General features: G+C 30.7%; 1 protein-coding gene across 1 annotated transcript; it reads left to right on the forward strand.

Annotated features, from left to right (window-relative positions):
* LOC109363368 (protein NRT1/ PTR FAMILY 2.8-like) lies at window positions 8,846-11,549 on the forward strand. The gene is made up of 3 exons (XM_019609615.1): window positions 8,846-9,088; window positions 9,341-9,558; window positions 9,980-11,549. The coding sequence occupies exons 1-3, from the start codon at window positions 8,977-8,979 to the stop codon at window positions 11,462-11,464; spliced, it is 1,815 nt and encodes a 604-aa protein (XP_019465160.1). The 5' UTR covers window positions 8,846-8,976; the 3' UTR covers window positions 11,465-11,549.

Genomic DNA, 20,931 nt, shown 5'->3' on the forward strand with positions numbered 1-20,931 from the left:
CGTGAGCATTAAGGAGTCTTCAAGTCTCTTGATCATTTCACTTAATGGTTGAGCCGTGCACTTAAGAATAAAAAGAATCTCATGCTCATCCAACCGTGGCATTCAAGTTCATTAGGCCAAGTCTTTAAGTTTGTTTTCAATTGTAATAAGGCACATGTGCTATTTCCTTTACTACTCGAATATAGTCTAAGTTAGGAGTAGATTCATTTGCTTTTAGAGTATCCAATGTAAGCGTACTAAGCATGCACCTTAGTTACAAGCCGTGGGAGCCTTAGAGGCTTGCCTATAAATGTAATGCTTCTTGCTATGAAATAAACACATTGAGTCAAAAGTAAATTGCATTCCTTTGTGAATCAAAAAAGGATTATATCCTTGTGAGAGTATTCTCCAAACCTTCTTGGCTGAACCAAGATTAGAAGTTCTTATCAAGAACCAAGTTCTTGTGGCGAACATCACTTAGGCTTAACAAACAACTGAATTGTTTGTGGCGCTTTCACCTCAAATCTTTTTCATCTTCTTGTGCCAAACACAAGTTATTTCCCCTGCTTAATCTCAAAGGCTTTACTCAACTGTGAGCCTAGGCCATACACCAACCAAGATAGATCGTTTCAAGAGCCTTTTACTCAAGAGGTTCACATCACACTTCCAATACAAACAGTTAATTTAAGTTTCTAAGTAGCTGTGTGGTTGAATGTGGGTTAAGCTTGCTTGTGATAGAAAAGGCGACCCTGGGAGATCGTTAAAAAGAAGAACAATGGCCTATTAATTACTTAATGGAAGGGGATCAAGCTCCACCTTTAAAACGAATTTCTCTTTTTGATATAAGAAAAATGTATATCCATCCTTAATTTGATATAGACATATAGTACATATAGATTTTAAGTTACTAAATATATGAGTATTTTTTCTCTTTATACACAAACTTTATAATTTTATATTACCTTTATCACGTGGAATGTGAAGTCAAAGTTACCCCTTAAGTAAGCCACTCAACATTAATTATTTTCGATGAAAAAGTGTTGTATTGCTGTAATATATTCCAATTCTCTACCTACCAAAGCTGGCAGACGAAAAAGAGAAAATAAGGTGCTCATTGGAAAGACTCAAGCATTTATTCCCAAAATTTTAGTATACCAATTAGGCTAAGTTGGATGGAAAAAAAGAAGAAGAAAATTCCCTTTCTAGCATCTTTATTGCATTCATGAAAATTGATGAAGAACAATACATATGTTTAAGAAACAAATTAACGACCGAGCCAAAGAATCAAAAGAGAAAGTAAATTGGTATCGAAGAGGTTCTTAGTCCCATCAACCCGGAAAATATTCTCTCTGATAATGGAAAGGCAAGTTCTTGATTTTGTATTTATATTTAAGGGTAAAAATATTTCTTTAAATGGTAAAAGTGTCATATTATTTTATTTTTTTCATGTTGTTTTTTACTTTTTTTTAGGTGTTTAAAGAAGATCCTAACCCAATATATATATATAGCTGAAACTTATATCATCACATAAGATGGATATGTCACTAATTTACAAAATCATCTGCTGCAACCCTCAACATAGTCATAAACATATTTATACTAATTAGTTAAGAGGAGTAATCCACTTACTCTAAGAGTAAAATTTTTTTAAATTTACTTCTCATCCTAGTAATCAATTCCAGGGAAATCAATAGTTTTAATTAGTGAGTAAATCTAAATCATTAAATATCCATAAAATATATGATCCCCACTCATTCGCTAATATATTAATTCATGCATAAAATAATATAATAATAACAATATAACAATATTTAAGCCTTGATCTCACTAGATGAGTTAATTACATGAATTAGACGACATCATAATGCTCTAACATAAATCATTTCTATCGATATAACATTGAATGATAATAATAACAAAATCAAATATATGATAAAAAGTGGGCACTTTGATAAACATCAAACACATACTTGGCCACCACCATCGCAAGTGCAACCTCCATTGCTGGAGATATCATCATTATATTGTCGAGGTTTGGTGCTGATGCAACAACATGTGAGTGCCACCAACAACATGAATCCCCATGCAGAAGCCAAAGCCTGTACCCAACTCAAGTAACTCATTCCCTTTCTATATACATGAATCAACAACCCATCAACAAAAAGAATCGAGATCAAAGATATAAACCTTCGATCACGATAGTGATTATGTTGTGTTTATTACAATTGTGATAAAACATATAGATACCGCCACAATACAATCACTTGATATAGTCGTAAAAACTACCAAAATCATAATATTACAATCTCGATTATGATTAGATCAATGAAGGGTGGTATGATATATATGTGTATCCTTTGGTGATAGAGAAAAAATGGGATGAATGGGGAGAATGGTGAAGAGAGATTTGAGGGAGATATGGTGGCGCACATGGTATGAGCTTGAAAGAATCTTAGAGAACACTGGCCAACCTGGAATGTTATTATAGCCAGCATAGCAAGAGTCTCCCACTTCTCATCATCACTTACAAATAAATAAATGCTTTGAGTGAATCTTGGTAATGGGTATTCCAAAAACTAATCTTTTTTATGTTTATGATTGTTCATCTTAGTTACAAATATCATTAAGTCTTTGTATTTGGTGTTGTATCAGGTCCATATCTGTTGTTTCACTCCTTTGTATTACTTTATGTGTTAGAAAATATGATTGACTAGAAAAATATTTAATAATTACAATTTTAAATTAAATAATTTTTTTTCAACCAATCAGATGTGATAGTACATTAAGTGGTTAAAAAATAAGACAACAAATATACTCCATCTGGTACCATATCCAATATTGTCTTACATCATTTAACAAACTTTTTTATTTTATTTTCTATGTGGATATTTGAGTTTATTGGTATTTTAAATTTAGGTAGCTTATGATTTATGATTTCTCAGTCTTAACCGCTCCTTTTGTTTTTGTTTCAAATGTTTACTTTTAAGTTTTCAAGAAAGTACACACACTTCCTCTAATGTGAAACTTAGTTATATTTATCATTTATCATGGTTCAAACATTACAATAATCTTCCTTGAACTGCATGGTCTAATGTAAATGTAGTTATCTTAAATATTTAGTTTGGTGAGTTTTTCTCACCTAATTAATATGATATTTGAATTGAACTATGTCTCACCTAATTATCATATTTGGCTTGAACGAACGAGTTCGATATTTGTTTAAAAATCTACTTATTATTTAGTTAAATAAACTTAGTTAATGAATTAAAGTAGTTGAATTTGAGCTAAAAATTGAGTTTTTTAAATAAACAGGATAAACTAAAGTTGAGGTACTATTAGACTCTTCAAACTCATTAGCTAAATACATTATACATGTGGATATACATATAAATATAATTCTAAACATATGTATACATACATAGAGATGTAGATAGCATATATTTAAATTTATATCCATTAAATGTATAATCATATATATATATATATATATAATCATATATATATATATATATATATATAAACGTAATATATAACTATCATTAATTTTAAAATTTTGATAAGTGTTAAAATGGTCATGTTTTATACACTCTTTTTATGGCACTTTAACTACTTAACCAACTCAAATAAATGAAATTATAACATGATTAAAACTTGTTTAAATGGTCAAGTCTCACATTTGAAATGTTTTGTAGGCTTAATCCGATGGAATAGTTGCAAAAAGAGAAGTTTTGGACAAAAACAAGAATTCAACCATGACATGTGTCAGTAAAATCGTGATATCTCATTCATTTACCGTTGGATCGAGCTGAACTTTTTATATGTTGTGTCTAATTGACGGATCTTCAATATGAATGGTTGGATCTTTGTTTCGTCTGCGCGCAGCGCTCAACGTAGTCGATGGTGCGCTGAGCGCATGGAGGTGCGCCCAACGCAAATGGGTGCACTAAAAGGACACGAGAAGTTAGGTGGAGGTGCACTGAATGCATATGATAACATCTCAACACTATTTAAAGACTTCCAACTCGGCCTATTAGATATACATTTTATAATATTGATTTATAGTACTTATTTTCAGGGTTTTTAGGGAGTTTAGCTTACTTAGATCATGAGAACTAAGTGTAAGCACTATAAGAGTTAATTTATACTCATTTGTGAATGGTTTACCATCCCATGAGTTGTGTATTGACCTTATCTTCCTTGTATTGTGTGAACATGAGTAGCTAAGTACTCCATTGTTGGAAATGAATGTAATACAAGCTTGATGTATACACGGTGATTTATTTATATGAAGTTGTAATTATATTTGAGTTCTTGTATGTGCATAATGCTTTCTTTAATTTTAACAAACTTATTGTATGAATTTAGAATAGAATGTTAATATAATACTTGCATAATTCTGAACTTGCATAACTCAACAATTGATATGTTTTCTAGGCATAGACATGTATCAAAGTGTCATCTCATGCGAGTAACGTATTAGCATCTAGTCGTAGAACTAATTTTGTAATTTTATAACTCCCAAACTGAATGGCATAGACTACTAGACATAGAGATATAGTTGAAGGTTCATAAAACATAATTTTATCATTGTAGTTACTAGACATAGATCTATCTATGATAAAGTGTTAGTATAGACCAAGACATTAGCGGCTAGCACAACCGAGGTGTTGTATTTTAACTCAACTTGCATACATGGACTACTTGTCACAAAAGCATGATTTGTCAGTCATATTTCTTAATCTTGTAGAATTAAGTTGCTAGACATATAAAATTAAGTCATATTTCTTATTTATATGAAGTTCATGAAATTTTGATTATATTTGAGTTCTTGTATGTGAATAATTAAATTGACTAATTAGTAATATTGAGGTCATTTGTCTTCTTCAATTCAAGCTCTGTTTATCATTGTATTACATTTGAACTATATTATGTCATCAAACCAACAACCTTGAAAACCATTTTAAAAAACCAGCTTAGAGTACTAATTTAATTATTGAAAGGCAAGATTTAGCAAGTCCTTGTGGATATAACAATTCCTAAACTCTATACTTGTTTGCGACACTAGAGTAGTTTTATATAGGGATGACAACGGGCATGTAGTAGCTACCTGCTATCCATTTTGAAATAGGATAATATTACTCATACCTGCCTGTACCCATACGGGTACGCGTGTGGGTTTTTTGCTGGTATTTTTTAACTTCCTACTTATATTATATTTCAAATGAGATGAAACTTAATTATTATTGTGCCTTTTGATTGAATATTTGGAAAAAATGCTAAATCTATTGGTGTTTTCTATTTGCGTGATTTGATGTTCACATTTCCTTAATAAAAATATATATTTTATTTGCAAGACATGTGTGTTTTTACACATGTAATAATATTTGTAGGGTGTTTCACCACCAAATTCAATAAAAGATGTAAACAAGATAAAAAAATATTAACAAAGTAAAAGGAAAAGATGTACATAGTGTAATGAAGGTTAGGATAATATATTTTTTATTTTAATTAAAAATAATATTGTAATCATATAAATAATGGGTACCCATGGGCACGAGTACCATCATACCCATATATGCCCGTTTGTAACCTGTGCTTGTGCCCATATGGGTTTTACCCACGGGTACCCACAGATACAGGTTTTTTGCCATCCTTAGTTTTATACTGCTATTTACTAGTTTAGCAAATTTTCAAGCAAAATAATTTAAAAGTCTCATTTCTACACATGTTTATACACATAAATGTATATATCAATTGTCATCAATAAGACAGATGAGCAACATAAATTTGAGTTCCTTAATCTATTCCAAAATTTGTGCACTTTAATTAAGAGGAAAAATAGTTCACATTGAACTTAAATCTAAAATCAATTTAAACAAATGCCTATTAAGTTAAACTTGGAATTACTCATGTGGCAAATTTATCATATATGTGTACATTAACTGAAATATTATAACCTTGGATCACCTTTTAAATTATTTAATGTTTTGGTGTACTTTTGGGGAGTCGTGGATATAGGGTAAAATTTCGTTTGAAGTCATGACCAACGTGAACAAGATTCTTACGAAGTCGTAGCTATAGTAGACGAGTTCATTTTTTAGTCAAACTCGTGGATTAAAACTACCATTATTTTTTAAAACAAGCTCGTGCTTGTAAGGGACAAGTTTGGTCTTACTTTATTGTTTTTAATATAATTGTATGTTGCATTTTTGAAGAAGAAATTGCTCTTAATCTTGGCACAATTTTCATTAGACACCAATATCAACAAAAATAAGAAAAAGGAAGGAGACCTTGAAGACATAGAAGATAAGTTTCAAATGTTCAAGATTTTAGAGTCTTCTAAGTTAGATACTTCTATCCTAAATCTTTCATGCATGAGTAGCCATAATTCTCAAAGTGAAAACGATTTTAAAATCCATTGAAAACTTAGAGTGAAAAGATATTAATTTTTAAAATGCTAAGTAACAAGTTACTTGACCTGAGTAATAGGTTACTGGACTTATGTAACAGATTACTTAAACTGAGTAAAAGGTTACTAGGAGTAGTAACATGTTACCCAAATTGAGTAACAGGTTACCTAGCAAAAACGACACAAGATAACCGATTATTCAAATGAGTAACTGATTACTCAATTGGGTAGAGAGTTTTGGTAATTCGTTATTGGATTGATGTAATCGGTTAATGAGAGTTGTTATACCAGATTTTCAAATCCAAACAAAAACATCTTTCATCCAAAATGAATGAGTTTCATTACAAATGTCTCCTACCTTTCTCTCTGGTATGATGGTTAGTTGGAAGTCTACTTAAAGGCCAAAAAAACACCTAATTCGTGACACATAATTACTTTCACACAATCTTTCATAGAAGTTTCTGCACTTTGTTTTTGCAACTTGAGTTTTAACTTTCAGATTTTTCTGAAGTTGCACCTAAGTGTTTGTTCTTAGATTTTTATAGAAAGATACTAAGGATTGCAAGTTATAGAATTATCATATCTTGTAAAACAATCTTTGCCCTAGTAAATTTCTTCATTCATTTGCGGTGCACTTTTCACCATAAGGTGTGGTGAAAAAGGGAAAGTGTTTCTTAAAATAGGTGTTCTCCTAAGTGTGAGAGATATTGGTGAGTGTGTATTGTATTGGTGATCTGGATGTGAGATTTGTAATTGCAACTCATAATATCAATTGAAAATCTCTTGTACTACAAGAGGACTGAATGTAACTTTCAGTGAACAAGAAAGTGAAATAATATAAAATTTTATGTGTACTTCTACTCTTTTGCTTATTCTTTTCATTTTTAAGTTATGTACTTTACTTTTTGCAACTTATATTCTATTGCATAATACTGTAATATTTGAAGCTGCAAAAATTATCATTTAGTGCAGGAAACTAATTCATCTTCTTCTTAGTTTGACATCTTGATTTATCTTACCGAATTTATCATCTTTTACTTTATTTTATAACTTCATCATTTATCTTGCTATAATAAGTATAATTATTCATGTCCACATACTATCTCTTATTAATTAGTAATGGTAGAGTTATAAAAATAAGAGTAAATTATACTGACACCCCTTGAGTTTTAGTGAAATTATACAAACTGTCATTCATTTTTTTACACCTACACAAATCTCCCCTAATTTTTATACTTTAATTATACTGACCACATTGTATAAGAAATAAGTATAATCTTTTAAACAAAAAAGGTGAGAAATGCAATTAAGTTAAACAAAACATGGTATATTGTGAAAACAAGTCCAAATAATAGATGAGTGAATATTTCATTATTATTTTTGGTTCGTTACACTATATTATAAGAGCGATTTAAACAATATTTCTTTAGAATTGTTGATGCATTTTGCAACAAAAAATAATAAAGATACATTGACGTATATATTATTTAGACTTGTCTACACAATATATCATGTTTTATTTAACTTAATTGCATTTATCACATTTTTTGTTTAAAAGATTACACTTATTTCTTATACAGTGGTGGTCAGTGTAATGAAAGTACAAAAACTATGAAAGGTTTGTGTAGGTGTAGAAAAGTGAGGAATAGTTTGTATAATTTCAATAAAATTCAGGGGTATCAATGTAATTTACTCTAAAAATAATCATTAATGTTTTCATTTTTAAAGAACATAAATATGAATATAATTGTCTTTTTCTGATAGACACTTAAACTAGGAATGAAGCTATTAAGAAGCAATAAAATACTAAATGAAAATAAAATTGTAAGGTTATAGTATTTTGTAGAGTTTATTACTCATCCACTGTCATTATAATGTTTTTTTTCGTATGATTAATATATTAACTACAATTCATGTATATTATTTTTATTTAATATTGAATGATGATTGATATGTGAATAATAGATGATGTATAATTTTTTTACATTATTTGTAGAAAGACTATTTTTTTACTATTAATTTATATAAATTAACCACCTTGTGATTTAGTTGAAAATATAATATATAATAATGAATGGAAAGAGTAGTGATTTACTTATAATGATTTATATATTGTTAACTATTTTTATAAAGTACTTATTATCTGTTTAATTCGCTTAACATCTAATCCTGGATGCCAATGTGACATCCTTTACAATACATCATCAAGGTTTTTACATCATTATTATGATAACAAATTAAACTGAATTATCGGTAAAAGAAGTGATTAAGTTCATTTTTATTTAATTAAATTTAGCAAATAAGTTGCGCAGATTTTAATTTTAATTTTTTATAGTAAACAAGGTGGCCTGGTCAAAACTAAAATACCCAAATAAAGAAATATCATGGTAAGTTGGTAACTAAATAAATCAAACACAACCACGTTGGACTTAATCTTTAACAGCTTTTACATCTGTAATCTAAATAAGTTAGTTATCAATGTTGCTATAAATGTGAAGGTTTTTGCAATCACAAGTCAAAGCAAAAAAAAGAGCTTTTTTGGCTCTTCAAAGAAGAGTGGGGCAGGTAAAGATCTTAGGCTGGAAAATATGATGAATGAAAATGGTGTTTCAGAAAGCCAAAAATCTTTAGAAAACCTGCCCCATTCTTCTTCAACCAAAAATAAGCAAGGAGGATGGAGAGCAATAAGATACATTCTTGGTAAATCTTTCATGTTATTATTATGATTTATTTATATTATTATGGAAGACTAGTGGTGTAAGGCTTCATTAGAGCCCCAGATGAACCAAAGTGTAAAATGTTCGATTTCTGGAAGTGATACTTATTGGGAGAGTAGTCATGTATCCCGGAAGGGATTAGTTGCTTACCCTTTATACCAAAAAAATATTATTATGAAATGACTTTTTTAATGGTGCTAATGAGTGTTAATTTTGTGTTTTTATTTGGTTGTAGCTAATGAGACATTTGAGAAAGTGGCATCTATGGGATTAATAGCCAACTTGATTGTGTACTTGCATACCCAATACAATATGGATAATACAACTTCTGCACAAGTGTTCACCCTTTGGGCTGGTTCCACAAATTTTCTGCCATTAGTGGGTGCTTACATAGCTGATGCTTATGCTGGAAAGTTTAATACTCTCTTCTTTAGCAGCATAGCTTCATTTCTGGTAAGGATAGACACATAATCACAATTTTTCAATTCATTTTTTGCCTTTTGAATTACAATAATCTTTTATTACACATACATATTTAACACATGGTTATACGACATATATCTAATATGTCGATACACATATTCTTCGAAAATATAAGTACAATATATTTGAGATACACATATAAATTATAATATATGTGCATAATATTCATAAAAGATAATAAACACATAATCGCTATTATGAAACTCAAATCATTAAATACAAAATGAAAATCATGTTTTGATACAAAAATCCTTGCTTATTGAACACTAATAGGAATAGTATGTATCTTATTGAATTATGCAAATGCATTTCTTATTTCTTTTCTATGCAATACACATGCTTTAAGGCCCTAATAATAACTAGACCTACTTCATTTTCTGTTACTTGACAGGGCATGGGATTTGTAGCTTTAGGTGCTGGTGTTCCATCTTTAAGACCTCCAAGCTGTTCAACTCATTATGAATCTGAATATTCTGATTGCATACAAGCCACTGGATTTCAACTCTCTATCCTTTATGTAGGACTTGCATTGTTTGCTATAGGTTCTGGAGGCCTAAGACCCTGCAACATTTCCTTTGGTGCTGATCAGTTTGATACCTCAACAGAAAAAGGAAGAGAACAACTAGAGAGTTTCTTCAATTGGTGGTACTTTTTGTTCACAATTGCCCTTTTGTTAACTCTCACTGTTGTTGTGTACATTCAGACTAATGTTAACTGGTTTCTGGGTTTTATCATCCCTACTGCATGCTTTGCATGCTCCTTAACTATTTTCGTATTAGGGCGCAAGGCGTATATTCGATCGAAACCTAAAGGAAGTGTAATCTCTGACTTGGTTAGAGTGGTTATTGCTGCTAATAGAAAACGTCATCTTGATATAAGTAAAGATTCTGAACTCTCATTTTATGATCCTCCACTTGAAGATGAGTTAGACCCAAGAATGTCTAAGCTTCCTCACACAAATAGGTTCAGATTCTTTGACAAAGCTGCTATAATTACAGACCCTAGTGAATGTGGCAGTGATGTAAAATTGGTTGATAATTGGAAATTATGCAGTGTGCAACAAGTAGAAGAGTTGAAATCTGTGATAGGTACCTTACCAATTTGGTTAGCAGGAATATTATGCTTCCTTTCTATGACACAAGCGAACTCATTTGGTATCCTTCAAGTAATTCAAACACATAAATCAATTGGAAAGTTCAATATTCCTCCAGCATGGATGGGTCTAGTACCTATGATTGCTCTTTCTACATGGATTTTCCTTTATGAGAAAATCTATGTCCCTTTTAGGGACACAAGAAACAAAAGGGGTAGTAGGTTAACAGTTGATCAAAGAATATTGATAGGGATTGTGTTATCCATTGTGTGCATGATAGTGTCTGGCTTGGTAGAAGAGCGACGCCGTGGCGAAGCATTGAAAAATGGATCATTTGAATCACCAACAAGAATTTGGTGGCTTGTGCCACAGTTTGCCCTATCTGGCTTAGTTGAAGCTTTTGCAGCAGTAGCAATGATGGAGTTATTAACCTCATATTGGCCTAATAGCATGAAAACATTGGGTGGAGCAGTGTTTTTTCTCAGTTTATCAATATGCAATTACTTGAACTCTCTTATTATCAAGATCATTGAATTAGCAACAGGGAAAAATGGCAAAACACCTTGGTTGGGTGGCAATGATTTGAACAAGAATAGGCTTGAGTATTATTACTACACAATTGCTGTTCTTGCAGGGTTGAATTTGTTGTATTTTCAGTTCATTGCTAGGCGTTTTCTATATTCTGAGGTGCTACAAAATTCAAGTAAAGTTGACCCAGAAGATGAAGAAAGAGGAAATAGCAACATGCTTCCACTTAATGAAGACGAGAAGGTAGTGGGATGAAATTGAAACTGTACTTAATTCATTGTATTGATCAAGTATACACATGAAAAATGTCTCATAATGTATCACAATGTTTTAGGCCATCCTACGTTATTTATGAAAGATTAATCTTATTTTTTAATTTATATAATGCCTGATTTTTTTCCTTTATTTAATGGTTGTTGGACTTGTCTTTTATATCATCTCATCATATTATAATCACATCAATATCATATCATGAAGCTACTCACATAAGAATAATGCGTTATTGTGAGAAATGAGAATACTTAATATATATCATTGGATCTTAATTGAATGGTTAAGATTAAAAGGCACGTGCACATGACTATCATGTGTCAATAATTAACTTTTAATCCTAACTATCCATGATTGGTTATAAGGTCAGATTTATTATTCTCACAATTTATATATGAGAACTGTTTTCACTTGAGTAACTCCCTCCTAAGGAGCTAAGGAGCTACTCACGTAAGAACAATGTGTTATTGTGAGAAATGAAAACACTTAATATATATCATTCGATCTTGATTGAATGGATAAGATTAAAAGATATGTGGACATGGCTATCATGTGACCAATAACTAACTTTTAATCTTAACCATCCATGATTGGTTGTAAGACCCTAATTTATTATTCTCACAATTTTTTAATGAGAATTGTTCTTACTTGAGTAACTCCATCATAAGGAGCTACTCACGTGAGAACAATATGCTATTGTAAGAAATGGAAACCCTTAATATATACCATTTGATCTTGATTGAACGGATAAGATTAAAAAATACGTGGACATGACTATCATGTGACCAATAACTAACTTTTAATTCTAACATCCATGATTGGGTAAGGCCCAAATTTATTATTCTCACAATTTTCATACGAGAAGTGTTCTCACTTTAGCAGCTCCCTGATAGGAAACTACCCACGTGAGAACAATGTGCTATTCTGAGAAATGAAAACACTTAATATATATCATTGGATCTTGATTGAATGGTTAAGATTAAAAGATGCATGCACATGACTATCATGTGAACAATAAATAAATTTTAATCCTAACCATTCATGATTGGTTGTATGGCCCAGATTTATTATTCTCACAATTTATATATGTGAAGTGTACTTACTTGAGTAATTCTCTCATAGGGTCTCACGTGAGAATAATGTGCTATTATGAGAAATGAAAACACTTAATATATACTCTTCGATCTTGATTGAACGAATAAGATTAAAAGATATATGGACATGACTATCATGTGACTAATAACTAACTTTTAATCCTAACCATCCATGATTGGTTGTAAGGCCCAAATTTATTATTCTCACAATTTTTATATGAGAATTGTTCTCACTTTAGTAGTTCCCTAATAGTGATTAGGGAGCTACTCATGTGAGAACAATATGTTATAGTGAGAAATGATAACACTTAATATATACAATTGGATCTTGATTGAATGGTTAAGATTTAAAAGATACATGTACATGACTATCATGTGACCTATAACTAACTTTTAATCCTAACCATTCATGATTGGTTGTAAGGCCCAGATTTATTCTTCTCACAATTTATATATGAGAATTGTTCTCACTTGAGTAACTCCCTCTACTCATGTGAGAACAACATGCTATTGTGAGAAATGAGAACACTTACTATATACCTTTGGATCTTGATTGAACAGTTAAGATTAAAACATACATGCACATGACTATCATGTGACCAATAATTAACTTTTAATCTTAACCATCCATAATTGGTTGTAAGACCTAGATTTATTATTCTCACAATTTTTATATGAGAACTGTTCTCACTTGAGTAGGTCCCTAATAGAGAGCAACTCATGTGAGAACAATGTGCAATTGTGAGAAATTAGAACACTTAAGATATACCATTGGATCTTGATTGAATGGTTAAGATTAAGAGATAAATGCACAACACTATCATGTGACCAATAACTAACTTTTAATCCTAACCATTCATGATTGGTTGTAAGACCGAGATTTGTTATTCTCACAATTTTCATATGGAACTGTTCTCACTTGAGTAGCTCTCTGATCGAGAGATACTCACGTGAGAACAATATGGTATTATGAGAAATGAGAACACTTAATATATACCATTGGATCTTGATTGAAAAGTTAAGATTAAAATATACATGCACATGACTATCATGTGACCAATAACTAATTTTTTATCCAAATCATCCATAATTGGTTGTAAGGCCGGGATTTATTATTCTCACAATTTATATATGAGAATTGTTCTCACTTGAGTAGGTCCCTATGGGTATATAAACATATATAGGGAACTACTCACGTGAGAACAATACGTCATTGTGAAAAATGAGAACACTTAGTATGGACTACTAGATCTTGATTGAATGGTTAGGATTAAAGGATACATGCACATGACTATCATGTGACCAATAACTAACTTTCAATCCTAACCATCCTTGATTGTTTGTAAAACCCAGATCTATTGTTCTCACAAATTTTATATGAGAACTGTTCTCACTTGAGTAACTCCCTACATATATATACACCTATATATGCACACACACACATATATATATATATGGAGTTACTTAAGTGAGAACAGTACTGATATAAAAATTTGTGAGAATAATAAATATGGGCCTTACAACCAATCATGGATGATTAGGATTAAAAGTTAGTTATTGGTCACTTGATAGTCATGTGATGTATCCTTTAATCTTAACTTTTCAATCAAGATCCAATGGTATATATTAAGTGTTCTCATTTCTCTCAATAGCACATTGTTCTCATATAAAAATTGTAAGAATAATAAAGCTAGGCCTTACAACCAATCATGGATGGTTAGGATTAAAAGTTAGTTATTGGTCACATGATAGTCATGTGCATGTATCTTTTCATTTTAACCGTTCAATCAAGATCTAATGATATATACTAAGTTTTCTCATTTCTCACAATAGCACATTGTTCTCGCGTGAGTAGCTCCCTATTAGAGAACTACTCAAGTGAGAACAGTTCTCATGTAAAAATTATGAGAATAAAATATCTAGGCTTTACGACCAATCATGGATGGTTAGGATAAAAAGTTAGTTATTGGTCACATAATAGTCATGTGCGTGTATCTTTTAATCTTAATCGTTCAATCAAGATCCAATGATATATATTAAATGTTCTCATTTCTCACAATAGCACATTGTTCTCATATGAAAATTGTGTGAATAATAAATATCGGTCTTACAACCAATCATGAATGGTTAGGATTAAAAGTTAGTTATTGGTCACATGATAGTCATGTGCATGTAACTCTTAGTCTTAACCATTCAATCAAGATTCAGTGGTATATATTAAGTGTTCTAATTTCTCCAAATTGCACATTGTTCTAACGTGAGTTGCTCTCTATCAGGGAGTTACTCAAGTGAGAACAATTCTCATATAAAATTGTGAGAATAATAAATTTAGGTCTTACAACCAATCATGGATGGTTAAGATTAAAAGTTAATTATTGGTCACATGATAGTCATTTGCATGTATCTTTTAATCTTAATCAATCAAGATCGAATGATATACATTAATTATTCTCATTTCTCACAATAGAACATTGTTTTCACGTGAGTAGCTCCCTATATCCATATATAGACATGTAGAAAATTCTAAATTTATATATTAAATAAAGTTATTGGAGTTAATAAATTGAATCAATCAGGCTAATAAGTTGAACTAAATAGATCGTGAGCTCTTTTAAAGAACCTAATCAATTCAAACTGATGAATCAAATCAAACAACTCATGAACTTTAATTGAGTTATGTTTGAGTTGGAAAAATAGTTTGAGCAAAATCAAATATAAAGGTGAAATAATAAAATACACGAGAAAGAGAAGAGAGGGAGTGAGCAAGTGATTTTGAACTATATTTCACACTTTTTCTTATTTGTTACATAAATTTAGATGAGTTGAGTTGGAGAACCGACCATTTTAATTTTATGTATTTAAGTACTTGCCAACCATTACTGTGATTTTGATGAAGACCAATTGTATGTTAAAATTGGGGATAACACAACCTTCCGAATCAAGGGTTAGGTCAAAATGTTGAGCTACATTCATAAGAAAAGGTTTAGTTAACCCAATACTGTGATTTTGATGAAGACCAAGTGTACATTAAAATTAATGATAATTTTTTTTTACATTCGACAATATTGGATTTAAAATCATATTTTTTAATCACGCGACTCAAATTAGATTAGGTTCTCGAGTGCGAGAAATGCGACTCATTCCAACACTTCAATGCTTTTGTGCATTTCTCCACCACACACTACAGTAAAAGATCATGTTTGCCATTGTTAAAATCATGGGGCTAAAAAAAGAGGGAGGTCTTGGTGTCAAAAATCTATTCGTTTTTAACAAAGTCTTACTTTGTAAGTGGAAATGGCGTATACTTCAAGAGTTAAATTCCTTGTAGGTTAAGGTGCTTAATTCTAAATATGGGATTGACTTGGACATATTGCCTTCCGTTGCTGACTCTGTGTGGTGGCAGTATCTGAGAGGTTTATCTCGTGAGCATGGTATTTTAGGTAATGACTTTGAGACGAATATTTCAAAGGTTATAGGTGATGGGAGAAAATCAAGGTTTTGGTTGGACATTTGGTGTGGTTTCGTGTGTTTAAAACATAGATTGTCGAGGCTTTTTTTACTGGCTGAAAACAGAAACGCTTTGGTGGCAGACTATGGTGAATGGATTCACAATGTTTGGTATTGGAAAATAAGGTGAAGAAGAGATCTGCTTGAGAGGGAAGACAGCTTGGCGTCCAATCTTTATGATGTTATTAATATGTTTAAGTGCACTCAAGGTAAAGATGATAAGTGGTGATAGAACTTAGAGGGTTCTGGACTATTTGTGGTGAAGACAGCTTATGTAGAAGCTATGGAGAATGGTTTTTCTCAGCAGGATGTGGTGTTTGAAGAGCGCTCTGCTTTGAACAACACCCTCTTTAGATACTGGAAAATGATGGCACCGGCTAAGGTGTGTTGTTTAATTTGGAGAGTTTTTAGAAACAGAGTGCCATGTAAAGAGGCACTGTTTAGACGTAATATTCTTCATAGGGAGGAGGACTTGATCTATGCAGTCTTCCATGAGTACCCGAGTCTTTGGATTATCGATTCTTATCGTGCAAGTGGGTGGTAGATGCTTGGGGTAGAGTTTATGTGTGGCTGAAGATCCTGTTTGTTATTCCGAAGTCCATAGCGAAATTCCTCCAGTTTCATGACTCTTACTGGAAGCCTAAAAAAAAGGAGGAATAATTGGAGAATGATCTGGTGTCCTGTATGGTGTGATCCATTTGGTTGGAGAGGAATGATGCAACTTTTAATGCTAAAAACATATATATTAACCATGTTGTAGATCTTATCCAAGTTAGAAGTTGGCAATGGTATTATTATACAAGTAGTGGTAAGAGTTCTTTTACTTTTAACCAATGGTGCTTTCAATTTTAGTTTTGCATTGACAACAATTTATCAGAAATAATCCTTAGCTTTTTGTTGTGGGTTGCATCCCTTGTGCCTTTCTAATATATTACCTTTGTTGTTTCAAAAAAAAATGGGGCTAAAGCACTAAAAGTTAGTGAAGTATATTAGTCGCAATATATGTGACAATAATAATCAATGGCGTTGCAAAATATTAGTCATAGACAATTTATACTGTAGCTATATTTTTTTTAAAATGTGACAGCATTAACTTAAACACATTTTAATTTATTTAGCCACAATTTCACTTGTCTCAAATTTGTTTATTTTTCCTATTTTCTCACTTATTTATTTATGCTATGTTTGGTTTAGAAATGAGAGTGAAAGGAAAGAAAGTAAATGGAAAGAAAGATGAAGAAAAGAAAAGTAGTAGAAATTTAGGTGATAATTTTATTGTTTGGTATGATTAAAAATGGAAGGAAAGTGAAAGGAAAGAAAATACACATTTATTCATAGTGTATTGAAAATGACATAAGTGTCATCATTATTTATATATATAATTATGTAGTATATCCAATTTTTAAATTACAAATTACATTACTAAATAATTTATTTTCAATAATATTAATTAATATTTTTTGAGTAACATATAAACTAAGTATAATATAACAATATTTGTTTATAAAATTCAATGAAAATTATTAACATCCAACATCTTCTTTCCCATTAGTGTGTCTAAAAGAAAATATAACTCATATTTGACAATCACTTTTAAATTTTTAATCACCCCACTTTCACATATTTGTATTTGTCTTTCTAATTTATTTATTATTTGTCAGTGATAATTTTAAGTAATTATATTTCATTTTTTTCACTTCATCTTTTAGCATACATAATTACTATTTATTTGTGAGTTCAAAAGCATCGAAAATAAAATTAAGTTAATAAATTTCATATAAACATATTATATTATATTTATTTTCACCTAGATTATTGTTCTTTCAATTTACCGTGGAAAGATAAATTTAAAATTTTTGATGGTTTTCCTTTCTTTATTATCTTCTCAAACTAGGGAGGAAAAGTTTATGTGAGACTCTTGCATATTTTTTCTTTTCTCCTATTTAATATTCGAATCAAATGGTGTAAAATGTTCATTTTTATTTCCTTCTATTTTCTTTTATCTTATTTTCTATGGAACGAAACATAGTATTAGTGTGTTTTTATGCACAGACTCAATAAGATCAGTAGCAAGTGAATGACAATTAATTTTGCCTCGATTTTAACAGTGTACGTCATTTACCATGTTTTAGTCCATCATTTTTTGTAGTAACAATTACTCGTTTTTATCGCATGCATTACTCGTTTTTACAGCTTACTTTAATTAGTGAATATATTTACTTCACAACTATTATCATTGTTATATTTTGTACTGAGCTTTTGTATCAATATAACAAATGAAATAGAATTTATTTAGCTAGTAAAAGTGCTGAGTGTGTCTTTTATTAGCAACTCATTGATATATTTTTTTGGGTAAGTATTTCTTATCATTTTTCTGGATAAGAAACTAACTCATTTTAACATAGTTATCGCTCTGAACAACTATCGCGCTGTCAACAAATGTTGCTTTCGGATATCGAAACATCATTGATATTTTGTTAATTATCAGCAAACATGTAGTTTCTGTATTCGATCCTCAACAGTTATGATGTGATCTGAGTAATTAACAATAGAGCACTGAATTCAAATCAAATCTTGTAATTATTATGAGGATGAATTGAGTAAAACTGCTGACATAAATGAACAATTAGGGTTCACATCTTTTCTCAGTTTTATTCCATTCACCATGACTTCTTTTCAAGAAAAATTAGGCCTCCAATTCCACTTGAAAGTAGATCTTTTCTCCCCTCACATCATGTACCTAGTTTTTTTTTCCATCATTCAATATGCATAGTGGGTTTTATATTTTTTATTATCTGTAAGTTTATCTACCCATCGAATTGAAAGTTTACTAAACACCATTATCGCTTCAAAGTATTATATTGAGATAGGGTTGGAACAATTTAAATTTATAATAAATTTTTGTTTCTTATGAATATTTTTTGAAAGAAGAAGATACATATTTCAATTGTGATGAAAATGTGAGAAGAGGATACATTCATCATCTATTCATATTTTTGGCTTTTCTTAACCAAAGAATATGAGTCGGCTACAAACCCTAAAAACAAAAGGGAAGGTTAGCCGAATGCTAATGAAGGGTTTTTTGTTGGTATGTATTGAAAATAGTTCTTCTCTTTTCAAAAAGAGTATAAAATCTATACATTGTACGTGTAAAGATTTATACACATGTATTTTATCATCCATCATTTATTTTGATTACTTTTTCTGAAAAGTCAATAACCATTAAATATCAATGGTGTATGATACAGTGACAGTGTAAAAAACTCATACACTGTCGATCGATACATCTTTTTCTCTTTAAAAAATACCATTTAATTTTGCATGTGTGTATTAGTCCATAAATTTTAACATATATATGTAAAACTGACACCAGACTATTCTTTGTATAGTACATGACACTTTCCATCTAATTTTTTTTATAAGGGAAAATTTTATTAAAAAGAACAAAAATTACAATAAAAAAAACAAATGTACAATTCTCACAAAATCTTAAGACATTAGTTCTATAGGTCTTTCCTTCTTGTAAACTCTTTCATTCCTCCCCGCATATCCAATGTGGGATTTCACACTTGAATAAACCCAACAGGGGGAGATGTTGGGTATTCCAAGTGTGAATGAAGAAAATTGATGAGTTAAAGAGCATATAAGTATATGGACCCATAGACCTAATGCTTTAAGGTTTTGAGTCAAGATGTGGTGTCAAATCCACTTACATGCTTCTTTCACTTAGCATATGAAAAAATATTGTAACCCATAAATAAAGATCTCCCAACACTATCGACCCTAGTGAATTCTTGAAATCAAACTCCCATATTTTTAAGATTAGTTGAAGAAAAGGGTACATTCCATGTGGAAGGAAGTGGAAGAGGGACACGCGTATAGCAAACAACGACCCTCATTAGCTAGGGATAAAGATCATTATCTCAAACTGTATCTCATTTTCTATCCCGAACTGATCAAATATTACTTTTTATTATTTTTTATTATTAAAATTTTTCTTTTATTCATATGATAATATGTTATTGACCTAGAATAGGGAATAAGATACTGTTAAAAACAGGTGATTCATGTCGCATTAGTGAGTAGTGTATTATTGCCTGAAAGACTCAACCTGCAATATTGTGGACCATTGTTTTGCCATCTTCCTTTTTTTGTGTCATCATTTGCTATGGGGTCCCTTCCCTTAATCCCATCATTAACCTTCATTATCTTTCTAAGAATTTTGTTCAATAAAATATCTCATACCTATCTTATATGTCTGCCATCAAATTATTCCGTTTTTATTGCAAATTGGAGTCTATATGATTGTCTTATTTAAATATCTTAACTAGTGTGTGTCCTATTACATGTTTTTAACCTTCTTATCCAAATCCTGTTTCATGGCCTACACTTGAAGCATGCTCAACTAATTTATCCTAGGTACACATATGTTGTTCTATGTTTTGTGTCACCCATGTTTTATGAGTATGTGATTGGTTAGAAAAATATATTTAAGTTAAAATTAAATTATTTGATATTTATTAATTATTAGTACATGGAGTGACACAAATTATGGGATAGCAGATGTGCTCCCGTTTATCCTATATGACGTCATTTCCTTATCCAAAACATTTATGAACCTGGTTGCGTGTCACTAACAAATGATTTTGAAGGGCACATCATCAAGTGTACTAAAACAGTACAATAGTTTCATCTTATCTGAAGAATAGAAACAAATGGTTAATTTGATTAAGAAGGGAAAAGAAGACAAAGTTTATTTGATTCTAACTTGGGTTATATTTTTCGAGCATCATAATATGTGAATTTCAAGCATTTTGGTTAAAAGGTTTGGATGTTAGTATCTTAAGGTTT

The sequence above is a fragment of the Lupinus angustifolius genome, chromosome LG13 (genome assembly GCF_001865875.1).
Source record: "Lupinus angustifolius cultivar Tanjil chromosome LG13, LupAngTanjil_v1.0, whole genome shotgun sequence".
NCBI lineage: Eukaryota > Viridiplantae > Streptophyta > Magnoliopsida > Fabales > Fabaceae > Lupinus > Lupinus angustifolius.

Bases quoted from the DNA above. Each gene is read 5' to 3' on its own strand.
- LOC109363368 (XM_019609615.1), top strand. From the start codon at position 8,977: ATGATGAATGAAAATGGTGTTTCAGAAAGCCAAAAATCTTTAGAAAAC. The intron at 9,089-9,340 runs GTAAATCTTTCA...ATTTGGTTGTAG, and splicing joins AGCAATAAGATACATTCTTG to CTAATGAGACATTTGAGAAA. The intron at 9,559-9,979 runs GTAAGGATAGAC...GTTACTTGACAG, and splicing joins GCAGCATAGCTTCATTTCTG to GGCATGGGATTTGTAGCTTT.